General features: G+C 46.3%; 2 protein-coding genes across 2 annotated transcripts in view; both read right to left on the reverse strand.

Annotated features, from left to right (window-relative positions):
* Positions 1 to 1,479: 1,479 nt before the first annotated feature.
* Positions 1,480 to 2,810, reverse strand: LOC123519603 (glycine-rich cell wall structural protein-like). Its single transcript, XM_045281021.1, has 3 exons — positions 2,654 to 2,810; positions 2,369 to 2,516; positions 1,480 to 2,308 (listed from the first exon to the last, which is right to left on the reverse strand). The coding sequence occupies exons 1-3, from the start codon at positions 2,663 to 2,665 to the stop codon at positions 1,635 to 1,637; spliced, it is 834 nt and encodes a 277-aa protein (XP_045136956.1). The 5' UTR covers positions 2,666 to 2,810; the 3' UTR covers positions 1,480 to 1,634.
* Positions 2,811 to 6,821: 4,011 nt separating this feature from the next.
* LOC123519247 overlaps positions 6,822 to 15,008 on the reverse strand; it is a 9,819-nt gene continuing 1,632 nt past the window's right edge. The window contains exons 2-4 of the mRNA XM_045280376.1: positions 12,424 to 13,059; positions 7,970 to 8,182; positions 6,822 to 7,702 (exon numbers count right to left, since the gene is read on the reverse strand). Coding sequence (XP_045136311.1) covers positions 6,980 to 7,702; positions 7,970 to 8,182; positions 12,424 to 13,059 — 1,572 coding nt within the window. The 3' untranslated portion in view covers positions 6,822 to 6,979. The remainder of the gene's footprint in view (positions 7,703 to 7,969; positions 8,183 to 12,423; positions 13,060 to 15,008) is intronic.

A 15,008-nucleotide genomic window follows, 5' to 3' on the forward strand; every position in this document is an offset into this window, starting at 1 on the left:
CTGCTCGTGATCCAGCCAGAGGGGGCGTTTCTCCCCTCTCTTTATGCTATATCATGAGATTTGATGTCCATCATTTATGACTTCTTGCACGCACGCACATACAAACACAAGCAATCATTTTTTATAGAGTGCAACGAAGGAAAATTTTCTTTACAGACGACGACTTCGATGATTCACTCGACTTCATTCTTTTTTTTTTTAATATCATACCGCTCAAGTCTGTATGAGGTAAATACACGCGGAAATTGATTATGGCACAAGGACACCAGCTGACCTCATCATCCATGCAAAAATACAACGTGATATTGATGTCCTTACCAAGACTTTCCCAAGGAGGAAGAGTAGGATCTTGGTGGCCAGCCACCCTCCTAATATCCGTCCATCATGCCTTGGAAGGAACTTTAGTTTCATATTCTACAGGAAAACGACCTTGACATTGTGACCATGCAGTGCTTCCTGGAAAAGATGAAACGACAGAGAAAACTTCCATGATATTAGAATAAGATCAGATACGGCACAAAACGAAATATTAGAATCATAATTGAAATCTAAATTGGACTGAGTGGCAGGTCCTCTCGTGCAATAAAATTTGACTTTGTACATTTAGTCTTACGACGCAAAAGAAAAATAATGATAATATGGAAATAGACAAATAAAATAACAGATAGTGTATAAATACAACTACAGTTCCCATAAACTTTACCGATGAACTTAATTGTCTTCAAAATACAGGAATGAAAATAACTTGCCATAAATATACAACTCGAGATGGACACAGTGAAAGCCCTTTTAGAAATAGAGACGAATTACAAGTTAATCTTTGAAAGATGACTAGCGAGTCAGTGAGTAACACACACACACACACACACACACACACACACACACACACACACACACACACACACACACACACTCACCACTGACATTATGTTCATATACTCAAAAAGCAAACGAAAAACGCTCAACACCCATCAAATTTCTCTCTCTCTCTCTCTCTCTCTCTCTCTCTCTCTCTCTCTCTCTCTCTCTTGCACTTCCTGTCTTTGAGTTTCTCACTACTGCCAGCCATGCGGCGTCTGATTAGTAAGGTGTGTTTCTTGCTGTAGTTTTCTGAAGCCAAAGATTTTTGTTTTGGATGAAAAAGAAAGGAAAGAAAAACTAATATATATATATATATATATATATATATATATATATATATATATATATATATATATATATATATATATATATATTTTTTTTTTTTTTTTTACACAAGCTCTTTGCTTTATGATATTTCCTGCCGCTCGTCACTATTGTGTCTTATTTCGGTATCTGAAAAGTTTCGTTCAAATGAATTCATCCAGGGATTCGCTTAGGTTTCCAAATTATTGTATGTATATATAAGATTCTCTCTCTCTCTCTCTCTCTCTCTCTCTCTCTCTCTCTCTCTCTCTCTCTCTCTCTCTCTCTCTCAGGAAAGGAGCAACAAGTTCATAATATACGTTTGTCACATTTATTTCTCTGTCATCGCGTCAGGCCGCAGCCTCAACCAACACGACACAAAACAAGAACCAATAAGTTAGGAACCGCGAAAGACAGATGAAGAAGAGTGCCGCCTCAAGCGACGCCGCCAGGCTGACTGCAGCGGCAGCTTATGGCTGGGAGTAAGCAGTGGAGGGAGAAGGTGCCGGGGCGCTGTATTCGCCGCTGCCACTGCTACCACCTCCGAAGCCACTGCCGCTGCCACCGCCGCTGCCGTAACCACCACCGATGCCGCCACCGATGCCGCCACCGATGCCACCTCCGATGCCGCCACCGATGCCACCTCCGATGCCGCCACCAATGCCACCGCCGATGCCACCGCCGCCGCCGCCGCCGATGACACCTCCAGCGCTGCCCTGCAAAGCCTTGCTGAGGGCGGACTGCAGATCGCCGCCGGTGGGCAGGGACGGGTTCTCTCCATCGGCGTAGTTGACGAAGAAGATCTCTGGCGCCTCCTGCTCGGGCGCCGGCACATGGATCACCTGCTGGTCCTGCTCAGGCCGCTTGCTCAGCAGGTACACCACGTTCTTCTGTTGCGGGGGCGGCACCACGACGGGCTCCTGGCCACCAAGATCCTCGGGAGTGTGGATGAACACAATGTTGTGCTCCAAGCGTGGTGCGGGCACTTGTGGGCGTGGTCCCGTGATGGGAGCCACGGCAGGGGCACGGTACACATAAAGGTTGCGAGTGACCTGGGGCGTGACGCAGCTGCCGTCAACGTGACGCACTTGGCCGGCGCCACAAGATCCTCCTCCATTACCACCGCCATAGCCTCCTCCTCCTCCTCCAGAAGAGAAGCCTCCTCCAAAACCTCCTCCAAAGCCACCACCAAAGCCTCCTCCACCTCCTCCTCCACTGCCGTATCCTCCTCCTCCTCCGCCGCCGCCAAAACCTCCTCCGCCGTGGGAGAAGCTGCCACCAGAGGGCGCCCCGCTGCCGTAGCCCTGCTGGGTCTCGCAGACGACCGCCCCGATCACTGAGGCCAAGATAATCTGTGGGAAGGTGGTTTGGTTACTCAAAGCTTTGCGTCACAACAAGCAGGTGGTCACTTCATCAGTAAATCAGTGAGGCAGACCACGTGCCCACGCATTGTAATCGGCAGCAAGCACCGCGGTGGGCAAGCACTCACCAGGAGCTTCATGGTGAAGTGCGATGTCAGTCCACCATCACCGACGCTATTATATAGCTCAGGCCTTCCCCTTGTGTCTCCTCTCCGCCTACCCAGCTGACGTCATGCTGCCGGAGGAGGCGTTTCTCTCTTCTACTGGCGATGTAAACTTATGCCTTTGCTTTCCTTCTATATTCTACACACACACACACACACACACACACACACACACACACACACACACACACACACACACACACACAGCACCTCTTCTCATCTGTTTACACATTCACTAGTGCTTAGTGACAAGGTAATATTTACTTAAGAAGAGCGGCGACGATTTTTTCAGAGACGTATTAGTGGCATTTCTCAAGGGCGTGGCGGGGGATGTGGAGACGTCAGCCCACAACACACACAGTACTGATCCCCGAGTCGTCTCCTTTCACTGTGTTCTGCCGTCATGCTCCCCTGCCTCGTCTTTGCTCCCTCTCCTCCACAAACAAACGGTGAATTGTCCCCCATCAAAGTGTCACTCTCCTTCTCTCTCTCTCTCTCTCTCTCTCTCTCTCTCTCTCTCTCTCTCTCTCTCTCTCTCTCTCTCTCTCTCTCTCTCTCTCTCTCTCTCTCTCTCTCTCTCTCTCTCTCTCTCTCTCTCTCTCTCTCTCTCTCTCTCTCTGACCTTCTCCTGCAGGATGTAGGGCTTTTGTCTTGCTTCTCTCTAGGAACTTTATCCTTTGCAAATCCTACGACGAAAGAGGAGACTGCATCTGTTCTTTTTTTACTTTTCCTCTCCGTCGTTCACTCTTTTTTTGTTTACTTTTCCTGTTTACTTTGTTTTCGTTTTCGGTTACACATTTTCTCTTTTCTTCCTTACTTTATTCTTTCTTTTTTTCTTTTCTTCTTTGCTATGTACATTTCCTTCTCTTTTATCTTCTCTCTTTCTATACTGATTTTTTTCCGACTTTATCTATTGACAACCTGACTTGTTATTGAGTGATTGATTACCCTCTCCCTCTCTCTCTCTCTCTCTCTCTCTCTCTCTCTCTCTCTCTCTCAACGCAGGTAATACAGATAAACTATATAAAGACATCTTCCCGTGCACACCTTTAATTAAGCCACATACGGAGACACAGGTGTACTTAGCTTTCGTCAGGCCTGGCCAGACCTTTGTTTTGGTATTTACGAAGAGAAGCTGTCACGATGCCTTTCCCTCCTTCTTAAGTCTTACCAGGTGTGCTCTACCTTTCCCTCGTGAAGAAAGACTGGGCATTACTCGTACTTTCCACACACACACACACATACACACGCACATGTACACACCTAAGTCGTTCGGTTCGCAAGCGTAAAAAGATGCGCGTACCATTTTCTTGCCGAACCTGTACCTTATATAGAGCTTTGCGAAATGGAAAGGGCCCGTAGAGAAGCGAGTGGTGACGAAAATTATACGTAAGATGCTGCCTTCTTTACACACCTGAGCGGCCCGACTCAGGTAAGGCGGTAAAGGGAACAACGGTGCGGTCTCTCTCTCTCTCTCTTGAACGACGTACACACCTTAAGCTTATCAGGTATTACCATATATGTAGTCAATAGCCTTTTGAGTGTTGGATCCATCGGTCAACATAACTAAGCTCTTCTTCAAATGCTTCACGTTGCCTTATAAGGTCTTTCTGTGTGTTCCACTGTTTTCTTAGTGATGGATTTTCTAAAGGAGACTCGAGTTTATGTATTCTTCAGAGCAGCTCCTCACTTAACAATGCTTTTATGAGATGTTGGTAAATGTTTAGTCTTGTTGCAATCATGTCAGGTGGAGGTCATGAGAACTCCGACCTGGGTCTCCCTTACATCCTGAGGGAGAGAGAGGCTAGAATGAATGAATGGCAAAACATTGTAATGCTTAGAAAAATATAGAATGTCTGCCATAAATGGAATAAAGAGCGTAATGGTAAAAGATGCTAATGGGTGTTTGAATTAAGTGAAAGGAGTGATAAAAAAAAAACCAGTGTAATGGTAAGAGATATTCATGAGAGCAACATCGTCTAAGGTAGTGAGAGGGAGCGGTGTAAGAGTTTGCAACTGTTGGCAGGTAAGGGACGAGTAGCAGCCAGATGACCCTTTAGACCCTTTAGACCCCTTGGACCACTTGAGATGCTTTCACACGACGCCACCATAGAAATGTCGTCACGTTGCGCCACCATGTTTGTACATCAGTTCAAGTGGGACCTCTCACAAGTGGTGGCAGCACGCGGATAGACCCAGCGATGTTCCTGGTTGTGAGGAGAGGCGATTCCGAGTAGACCAACATGTTTATAGGGAGAGAAACGGAGTTATTCACACGAGACGCGACTTTCTGTGTGACTAAGCGAGTGTTGAAAGTGGAGACTTGAATACCAGAGCCTATAATTCTGATTTCCAAACTGAACACTGCATTTTTGAAGGTGAGTGTAAGTTTGCGGTGGGAATTTGAACCACAACGACCTAAATTGATAATTCTCGTTGATTGATCCTTTAAACCATTGAGCTCAATTATCTTCGGATTTTGCACTTTGCGATGGCGATGATATAATAGTTTCTGTAATCCGACAATTGTTACGGAGACTCATATCCATTTAATAGCACGAGTGGCGATCAGGAAAGGCGGTCAGATCAATTCGAACGCAGCACCGGAACACGAGGCGACGTCATGAGAAAGTGAAGAAGAATGAAAGGCCTTTAAACTCTCCTTTTAAAGTATTAACTCCGTACAGGACACGTAGAAAATAAAGAGGAAAATAAAAAAAGAATAGAATGTAAAGGAAAGGCTTGAAATCTAGAAAAAAAATATATATACATGCAAAAATAGATCCTCGTTTGTTCTTCCCTTGTGTTCTATTGACAAACTGGTCAAGTCGGGCCTGAGAGAAAGGAAAGTTAGGAAAGACACTATCTTAGACTGGACGATTAAGGGCTGCTAATGTTGATGGTGGTGATGCTGATGGTGGTGGTGCTGATGGTGGTAGTAGTGATGATGATGGTAGTGGTAGTGATGGTGGTTTTGGTGGTTTTACTCTTTGTTATTCTGTGCAATTCAGTAGTTATGACCTCACGTTCTTAAAAAAATATATGATAGCACGTCTCTCTCTCTCTCTCTCTCTCTCTCTCTCTCTCTCTCTCTCTCTCTCTCTCTCTCTTACTTCTCCATTTATAACACTTTCATTTTCCTTTTCCTATTCACAGCATCTCTCTCTCTCTCTCTCTCTCTCTCTCTCTCTCTCTCTCTCTCTCTCTCTCTCTCTCTCTCTCTATCTATCTATCTATCTATCTATCTATCTATCTATCTATCTATCTCTGTCTCTCTATTTATCTATCTATTTATCTATCTATCTATTTATATATTTATATATCTATATATCTCCTCCTTCTTCTTCTTCTTCTTTGCTAACATCACTTTTATTTCCTTTCCCATTCAAGGTAAGATGCGATACAAGAACACAAACTTCAGTGTTTATTTGGCAGCATTACATATACATCTATTTTTATTTGTGCGTCTGTGTGATCATCTTCTCGTGATCCCCTGGAAGAAGCGGTGTTTGCTCAAGACAGGGAAAGTAAAAGGAGGAGGAGATGGAGGAGATGGAGGTGAGGAGGGAGAAAAGAAGGGAACCAGAGAGTATAGGCAGTGAATGAGGCAGCAAAATTCTTTCCTATGATGAATTTCCACAGAGGTGAGAAGAATGGAAGGAAGGAGGTGAAGTGGAGAGAGAAAATGGAGAGACAGAGAGGCACTGGAGAATGCAACGTATGGAGAAAAGAGATGGAAGGAAATAGATAAATGTGAGTGAAAGTAGAGAGAGAGAGAGAGAGAGAGAGAGAGAGAGAGAGAGAGAGAGAGAGAGAGAGAGAGAGAGAGAGAGAGAGAGAGAGAGAGAGAGAAGAAATGAAAACAAGAAGAGAGGAATGGGAGAGAAAAGGAAAGCAGTAAGATGCACGAGTTGGTGTTCGCTCATCCATAAACATGAAGCAATTTTCTCCTCTAAAATATTTCTTAGGTAAAGAGACGCCGCTACCTGGTCATGTGTCAAGCCAAGATGCGCCCTCAGGTATGACTCAACTCCGCTCTGTGTCAAGTGTCTCTTCACCCACAATCATCCACTCACGCTGGTGGGTGGATGGGTGGATGGGTGGATGGGTAGGGTAGCAGGAAAACAAAATATCTAATTGTTCTTATAATTTATGCTTTTTGTAACAAGAGACAACCAATACTATTACATTTGAAGCTCTAATCTGTAGTGTAGCTTATAGCAGGTGTTCCACATAAATAGTGCGTCCAGGAAGGAGGACATAAATATACTGTGTGTGAGTGTGTGCCGCTTAGGGAGTGGAGTAGGTGCCCGAGGGAGGGGATGGGGGGGTGTATTCACCGCCGATGCCGCTGCCGCCGCCACTACCGAAACCACCACCAATGCCGCCGCCGCTGCCGCCGCCGCTGCCGCCGCCGATGACACCTCCAGCGCTGCCCTGCGAGGCCTTGCTGAGGGCCGACTGCAGGTCGCCGCCGGTGGGTAGGGACGGGTTCTCTCCATCGGCGTAGTTGACAAAGAAGATCTCTGGCGCCTCCTGCTCGGGTGCCGGCACGTGGATCACCTGGTGGTCCTGCTGAGGCCGCTTGCTCAGCAGGTACACCACGTTCTTCTGCTGCGGGGGAGGCACCACGACGGGCTGCTGGTTGGTGAGGCTCTCAGGAGTGTGGATGAACACAATGTTGTGTTCCAAGCGGGGTGCTGGAACATTAGGGCGCGGTCCCACAATGGGTGCCACGTCAGGGGCGCGGTAGACGTACAGGTTGCGGGTGACCTGGGGCGTGACGCAGCTGCCGTCAACGTGACGCACTTGGCCAGCGCCACAAGATCCTCCTCCACCACCGCTACCACCGCCGAAGCCACCGCCAAAGCCACCGCCAAAGCCACCACCAAAGCCTCCTCCTCCTCCTCCTCCAAATCCTCCACCACCATGGGTGAAGCTGCCACCGGAGGGTGCGCCACTACCGTAGCCCACATCAGCCACGGCTACTGCCACGGTAGCAGAGAACAAGACCTGTGGAAACAAGTATTTAACGATCACAGATGCAGCAGCAGCGGTCAGGTATCCAGTCAGCAAATATGTAGGCCACCAACACACACCACATTCTTTGGCCCTTGCTGTCGAGGGCCTGAAGGAAACAAGCATCGACAGATCCCGAGGGAGCCATCACGAGCTCGTCCTTCTGGCTCGAGGAACCAGGCGCCAGGTGAGGGAGGAGAAAAGATGTGAGATGGAGATAAGGGAAAGGTGGTGACAGGACGGAGCAAGGATGGGACTCACCAGAAGCTTCATGGTGAAGAAGAGTGTGCTGGTGGCTGGGCCGCGCACCCTTATATACACCAGCCTCTCACTCCCCGGCAAACATTGCTTTTCCTTGGCGTCTTCTGCCCGCCACCCGCCCTCCCCTTCCCACACGCGGGATTCCGTCGAGGTAAACAAGTGCCTCTCCCACCACCACGGCCTCGCAAGGCAAACACGCGCCGTGATTGGTGAAATTTAGTGGCCTTTATAGAAAATGGTCCACAGGCTCTCTTCATTGAGATAAGACCCTATGGTAGATGCCCCTCAGCCATCTATACCTTCTCTCTCTCTCTCTCTCTCTCTCTCTCTCTCTCTCTCTCTCTCTCTCTCTCAAAAACATTCCTTTTTACCATCTCCAACAAAAAAAATTACATGAAAAAAGTTATATGAGTAAGAAAAATGAGAAGGAAGCAGAGGGAGAGAGAGAGAGAGAGAGAGAGAGAGAGAGAGAGAGAGAGAGAGAGAGAGAGAGAGAGAGAGAGAGAGAGAGAGAGAGAGAGAGCTCATCACGGCTTTCGTTTGGTAAGATGTTTTGATGGATGAGTTTGATATAATAAGATGAATATAGAGAGGAAAAGAGGAGGAGGAGGAGGAGGAGGAGGAGGAGGAGGAGGAGGAGGAGGAGGAGAAAGAAGAAGAGAGGCCCTTTCACCCGCAGGAAGTACGTCACCCTCCGTTACCATCACCACCATAACCACTGTCATTCTCCACCACTACCACCACCACCGTCACCATCACCACCACCACCACCACCACCACCACCACCTCCGCTAATCCGTCAAGTGGCCTCAATCAGCCTCGTCGGAACTGCCACGCGGGGTGCAATTACCAAAGCTGTATTAACAAACAATTATAGAGGAAATGAAAGTTAGCAGCGAATCACAAGACGAAAGAAAAACTGATACGTGACGAGAAAGAGGAGGAAGAAGAGGAGAAGGAATTAAAGGAAGAGAAGAAAGAAAAAAAAGCAACAGTAACAATAATAATAACAAGAACAGTGGAATGAGAAGAGAACAAGAAAAGGCAATCTTCACAATAACTAAATGAACAAAACTTGAGAAAAAAAAAATAAGAGACAAGAAAAGGAAGGAGGAAAAAAGGTGCAAAATTAGAATAAATAAATAAAAAATCATCAAAAGATAAAGAAGAAGAAGAAGAAGAAGAAGAAGAAGAAGAAGAAGAAGAAGAAGAAGAAGAAGAAGAAAAGACGAAGAAAAAAAAAAGCAGGACAAGAAGGTGAGTGAAAGTGACATGACGAGAGGAAAGGATGAAAGAAAAATCACAATAATAAAAGAAAAACTCCTGTAATGCCACACTTGAAGAAAATACGAAAAAAAAAAAAGGAAACGTTAGTGTGTATACCGCCAAGATGGAAAATACACTGCAGAGAGAGAGAGAGAGAGAGAGAGAGAGAGAGAGAGAGAGAGAGAGAGAGAGAGATGAACACGCGAAAGGAGTGAAAGACAAAAGAGAGTACGAGATTACGAATACATTAATAGTTTATTCATTCATTCGCTCTTCTGAACTTGCTAACTGCATGCCTTCCCCCCTCCTGCGGCCTCGCTGCACAAGACTCTCTACTTCTTCTCATCCCTATTCTGTCCATCTTCCTAATGCAAGAGTTAACCAGTATCTTCACTCCTTCATTCCCTACACTGGTAAACTCTGGAACTCTCTACCTGTGTCTGTATTTCCACCTGCCTATGACTTAAACTCTTTCAAAAGAGGAGTGTCAAGACACCTCTTACGTTAACTGGACCCTCCTTTTAGATTTTTCTGTTTTTCTCTTTCTACTTTTCTTTAACAGGGCCTGGCAACCAGCGGGATTTTTTTTTCCAACACTGTGTTTGCCCTTGGCCAGTGCCCTGTAATGTAAAAAATTCTCTCTCTCTCTCTCTCTCTCTCTCTCTCTCTCTCTCTCTCTCTCTCTCTCTCTCTCTCTCTCTCTCTCTCTCTCTCTCTCGACTTATTTGTACTATGTCTATCGGTCTGTTTATCCATCAGTGTATGTGTACGTATGTATGCATATATGTATGTATGTATGTATGTATGATTTCTGTATGTATGTATGTATCAACTCATCCATGTATGTATTCGTCTAACAATCTATCAATCTATTTATATATCTATGTTTACTTACGCTCATATTTTTTTTTTTTTTTTTTTTTTTTAGTTTATTGACATGATGAGACCTATTACTATTTGATTCTTTTCTCTTCATTTTGGATACATGGAAGCTCAAGATAGTCTCAAAGGAATCTAACACTATACCTTAAAAGTCCATTATATTAAATTTTACCACATATTTTTGTCCTACTCAATAGATGTTTATTGTCCAAGGCGGATCTAACCTTCCCTAACGAGACCTAATCTACCCTGACCTAAATTATCATAGGGTAGGTTAAGTGAGGGAAATCTTAAGGAATATTCATGTTCTTTGTGTAATATTTACCTGTGGGGCTTAAGGTGCACGCTCCGGCAAGTCAGGTAAACTGGATTCACTCTCTGTAGCTTCAATATTAGCAAAGGTGAGTACAGAGAAGAGTCATTTAAAACACCCTTGCTTTTCCGTGGAGCAGAGTTAAACTTTCCTTTTTTCTTGTTGCATTTTAATTTCCTTGACCACATTGACTCTAACTTATGCATATGAAGAAAAGGTAAGACAAAATTTTCTATCATCAGAAAAAAAAAAAGAACAAAAGATGGTAGATTTATTAACTGGAGGAGTATTTAAGTGTAGGTTTCTAAATTTTGATTGATGGGGAGGAACCTTCATCTGTGCTATCCACTATCCCGCCTCGCTTACTTCAGACAGCGTACTTTATCACAGGTAGCCTCGTTCTGGTCAACAGGTCTATAATCGTTTGTTCTTCCTCTGCGTTCCCTTGTATTCCTGCGTGCATCCCTTACAGAAACCACCACAGCGAGACAGAGATAAAGAAGAGAAACTTGAAGACGATGATAATAAAGAAAAGTAATCATGAACTGACACTCGTTTGCACAACCAACGTGTCTATTATGAAGAATTGCAAAGCGTGTGTTGTATAATTTATTTCCCTGCAATTTCCCTCGATTTGCCCCAACGCGAGGATATTACGTCTTGCTGATATTTCTGGTAAGGGAGCACAGGAACAGGCATGACAGGTTTTGATGACACGATTACTAAAAAAATTATAATTCTTTCTTGTTTTAAGAATTATTTCCACCTAAAAGTTTAACCCTTAGTAGATCATGGCTGGCAACACTGTGAGGCAAGGTCGATGTGAAGATGTAAACTGGTTGCTGGTAGGGGGGATGGAGGAGAGCAGGTCAATGTAAGGCAGGTATAACGTGTACAGGTGTAGACTGAATGTGAGGAGGTCAGATGTAAGAGACAGGTGTGTGTGTGTGTGTGTTTCACTGTTTGATCTGCTGCAGTCTCTGACGAGACAGCCAGACGTTACCCTACGGAACGAGCTCAGAGCTCATTATTTCCGATCTTCGGATAGGCCTGAGACCAGGCACACACCACACACCGGGACAACAAGGTCACAACTCCTCGATTTACATCCCGTACCTACTCACTGCTAGGTAAACAGGGGCTACACGTGAAAGGAGACACACCCAAATATCTCCACCCGGCCGGGGAATCGAACCCCGGTCCTCTGGCTTGTGAAGCCAGCGCTCTAACCACTGACCTACCGTGTGTGTGTGTGTGTGTGTGTGTGTGTGTGTGTGTGTGCAGTGGTGGTGGACAGGTGGGGCGGCAGACATGTTGTGGTTGGCACGCTGCAGGTGTGCTGGGGGCTGGGGTCGCTGTGGCGGAAGGTAAAAGCGCCAAGTGGAGGTAAAGGTAAGATGGAAAGTACAAAGTGGTGGACAATTTGTATTCCGGGACGATAGAGGTGCATGACTTAGCACCGGTGTTGTTATTTTTCCACCGGCAGGAGGAGGGAGCGACGAGCCACGACTGGCACACACCAACCCTCTGCGGTACTTGCGCCTCTCTCTCTCTCTCTCTCTCTCTCTCTCTCTCTCTCTCTCTCTGTGAGTGTGTGTGTGTATGTGTGTGTGTGTGTGTGTGTGTGTGTGTGTGTGTGTGTGTGTGTGTGTGTGTGTGTGTGTGTGTGTGTGTGTGTGTGTGTGTGTGTGTGTGTGTGTGTGTGTGTGTGTGTGTGTGTGTGTGTGTGTGTGTGTGTGTGTGTGTGTGTGTGTGTGTGTGTGTGTGTGTGTGTGTGTGTGTGTGTGTGTGTGTGTGTGTGTGTGTGTGTGTGTGTGTGTGTGTGCGTGTGAGGGATGTGGGACGGGGTCAACAGGTACAGTGTACAGATTCAGGTAGCAGATAAAAAGTATTTATTGGAGAAGTACATGGCACAAGAAGCTTGTGTGACCGAACACAGCGGTGCGTTTTGGACGCTTGCCGAGGTTGGCGACAGCACTGCCGTGGGCTGTCAGCGGTTTCGGTAGAGCCTGGGCGGAATTGTATACTCGCCATCAAGGGCAACGCTACCAGGGACCACCTCGACGCTGCCCTGCGAGGCCTTGCTGAGGGCGGACTGCAGGTCGCCGCCGGTGGGCAGGGAAGGGTTCTCTCCCTCGGCGTAGTTAACGAAGAAGATCTCTGGTGCCTCCTGCTCGGGTGCCGGCACGTGGATCACCTGCTGGTCCTGCTGAGTCCGCTTGCTAAGCACGTACACCACGTTCTTCTGCTGTGGGGGAGGCACCACGACGGGCTGCTGGTTGACGAGGCTCTCAGGAGTGTGGATGAACACAATGTTGTGCTCCACTCGGGGAGGAGGCACTGAAGGGCGTGGCGCCACTATGGTTTCTACGTCAGGGGGGCGGTACACATACAGGTTAGTGATCACTTGAAGCGTGACGCAGGTGCCGTCAACGTGAGGCACTCGGCCAGTGCCACAAGATATTCCTTTGTTAGTATATCCTCCTCCTCCTCCTCCTTTTCCTCCTCTCCCATTTTCTCCTTCAGACAGGAAGCCTCCACCAGAGTCTCCTTTGTCATGAGAGAAGGAGGGCCCGCTGTCGTAGGAAACGTCTGCCGTAACGGCCGCCAGGAGCGATGAGATGAAGATCTGCGGGAGAAGAGTGATGCTGGAAACATGTCAAATGTGACAGCAGGATGAGTGGTCGCGGCGTTGCGGCCTGCACGGGTGGGCTGGTAGGCGGGAGGGCGGGTGGACTGGTGTGCGGTAACGGCTGGAGGCTGCTGTTGTGAAACTGTGAAACTGGCGCTATATTTCCAATACTTCACGGCGGTGGCATTAGCATGAGTGGCGCGGCCTCTCGGAGGGCGGCTGGGAGGCAGACCTGGAGGCCAAGAAAGAGAAGAGTCGCAACAAGCAACGAGGAGAAAAGCAGAGCCGAGAGAAAGCCAGCTCATCATTGCGTCATCTACCTGCTTAGTCAGCTCTAACTCCTCGCCTTCACTCGCCGCTCCGTACTCCACTTACACAGGTCTGGACGCCCGCCACGGCCTCTCCGCCGCGGCCGTTGGGAAAGGCTTGGGCAATCACCGTCACTGGAGCGCCTGCAAGCAAAAACTCGGAAACCGGGAAGGGCGGCGGGAGAAGGCGAAAGGACCAGACTGGAAGAAGGAAGTTTAAGAATAAAGGAGAAGAGGAAGAAAGGAACTGAGGGAAGGGGTGAGAGAAGGTAAGAAAAAAGGGTTTAAGAGGAGGAGCAAGAGAGAAGGAAGAGGAGGAGCGAAAGAGAAGGTAAAGAGGAGGGCGAAGGGGCAAAAGTCAATGGGAGGGGCAAAGAAGAAAGGCAAAGAAGAGGAAAGGAGATTGTCAAGGAAACTGAAGAAGAAAAAAAAAGATGAAAATGAAGGAGCAAAGGGGTGAGAGGCGAATTAAAGGACAAAGGAGAGAAAGAGAAAGAGAGAGAAACAAAGGCGAGAAGTAAAGGAGATGAACACAGTGAGAGAAAAAAAAATAAAATCAAAGATAAGGAGTGTATAGGAAAGGAAGGAAAGAAGGAAAGAAGAAAGAGGAAGAGTAAGGAAGAAAGACAGAAGGGAGGAAGGTAAAGAGGTGAAGGGGCGACTTATTCTCACCGTCACGCCCTTCAGTTTACGACCATTTGTCTACCCCTTCATCTCCCCTCCACCCCACTCACCCTTTCCCCTCTCCTCCCCTCCCTCCTACAGCTACTAGATTTAACGAAGGGGAGAGGAATTCGAGGGAGGAAAGAGGAGGAGGAAGGAGAGGAGTGACAGAGAGAGAGAGAGAGAGAGAGAGAGAGAGAGAGAGAGAGGAAAAACAACATAGAATAAACAAGAGAATGAGTCAGAAACAAGAAAAAAATGTATATAAAGGATAAAATGTAAAAGTTGTCATCAGTTATCACTTTCAAACCACCAGATTAATGTGAGAAAAAAAAAAACGGGAAAATGACAATAAGAAACAAAAGGAAAACAAAGACCATAAAAAAAATGATAAAAATATGGAAATTACTATATATGTAAAGAAAAAGTGCAATTCTTAACATCCCAAGGAGAAATACAAACAAATACAAACGTGCATATATACTAACGATAACTTTCTACCCTTCATTAACTAAAAATAATAAAAAGAAAACACCAATAAATAATAAATAAATAACTACACGACTCAGCTTCACAGAATTTCAATCACACACACACACACACACACACACACACACACACACACACACACACACACACACACACACACACACGAAGGTTATGTAGCTCTGAAGCAAATGTGGACCTGTTTAGTAGAGTCTCCCAATTAATGTTTCTCTGACACCCATTTTCTTTCCCCGTCCGTGCAATAGATGGCGATGCTTCACCAGGAGGCGTGAAGGAAGGAACAGATAAGGCCACGGATACCTACATTACTGAAGAAGAGAGAGAGATGCAGACAAAGGGAGGAAAATGTGGAGAGAGAAAAAACAAAAGAAGAGTTGAAAAGAGTCAGAGAATTTGAAAATGAAGAGAAAAAAAAATGTGAGGTGAGAAAAAAAAAAAAAGTTAAAAATACACAAGAAAGGAGAGTCT

The sequence above is a fragment of the Portunus trituberculatus genome, chromosome 45 (genome assembly GCF_017591435.1).
Source record: "Portunus trituberculatus isolate SZX2019 chromosome 45, ASM1759143v1, whole genome shotgun sequence".
Taxonomy (NCBI): domain Eukaryota; kingdom Metazoa; phylum Arthropoda; class Malacostraca; order Decapoda; family Portunidae; genus Portunus; species Portunus trituberculatus.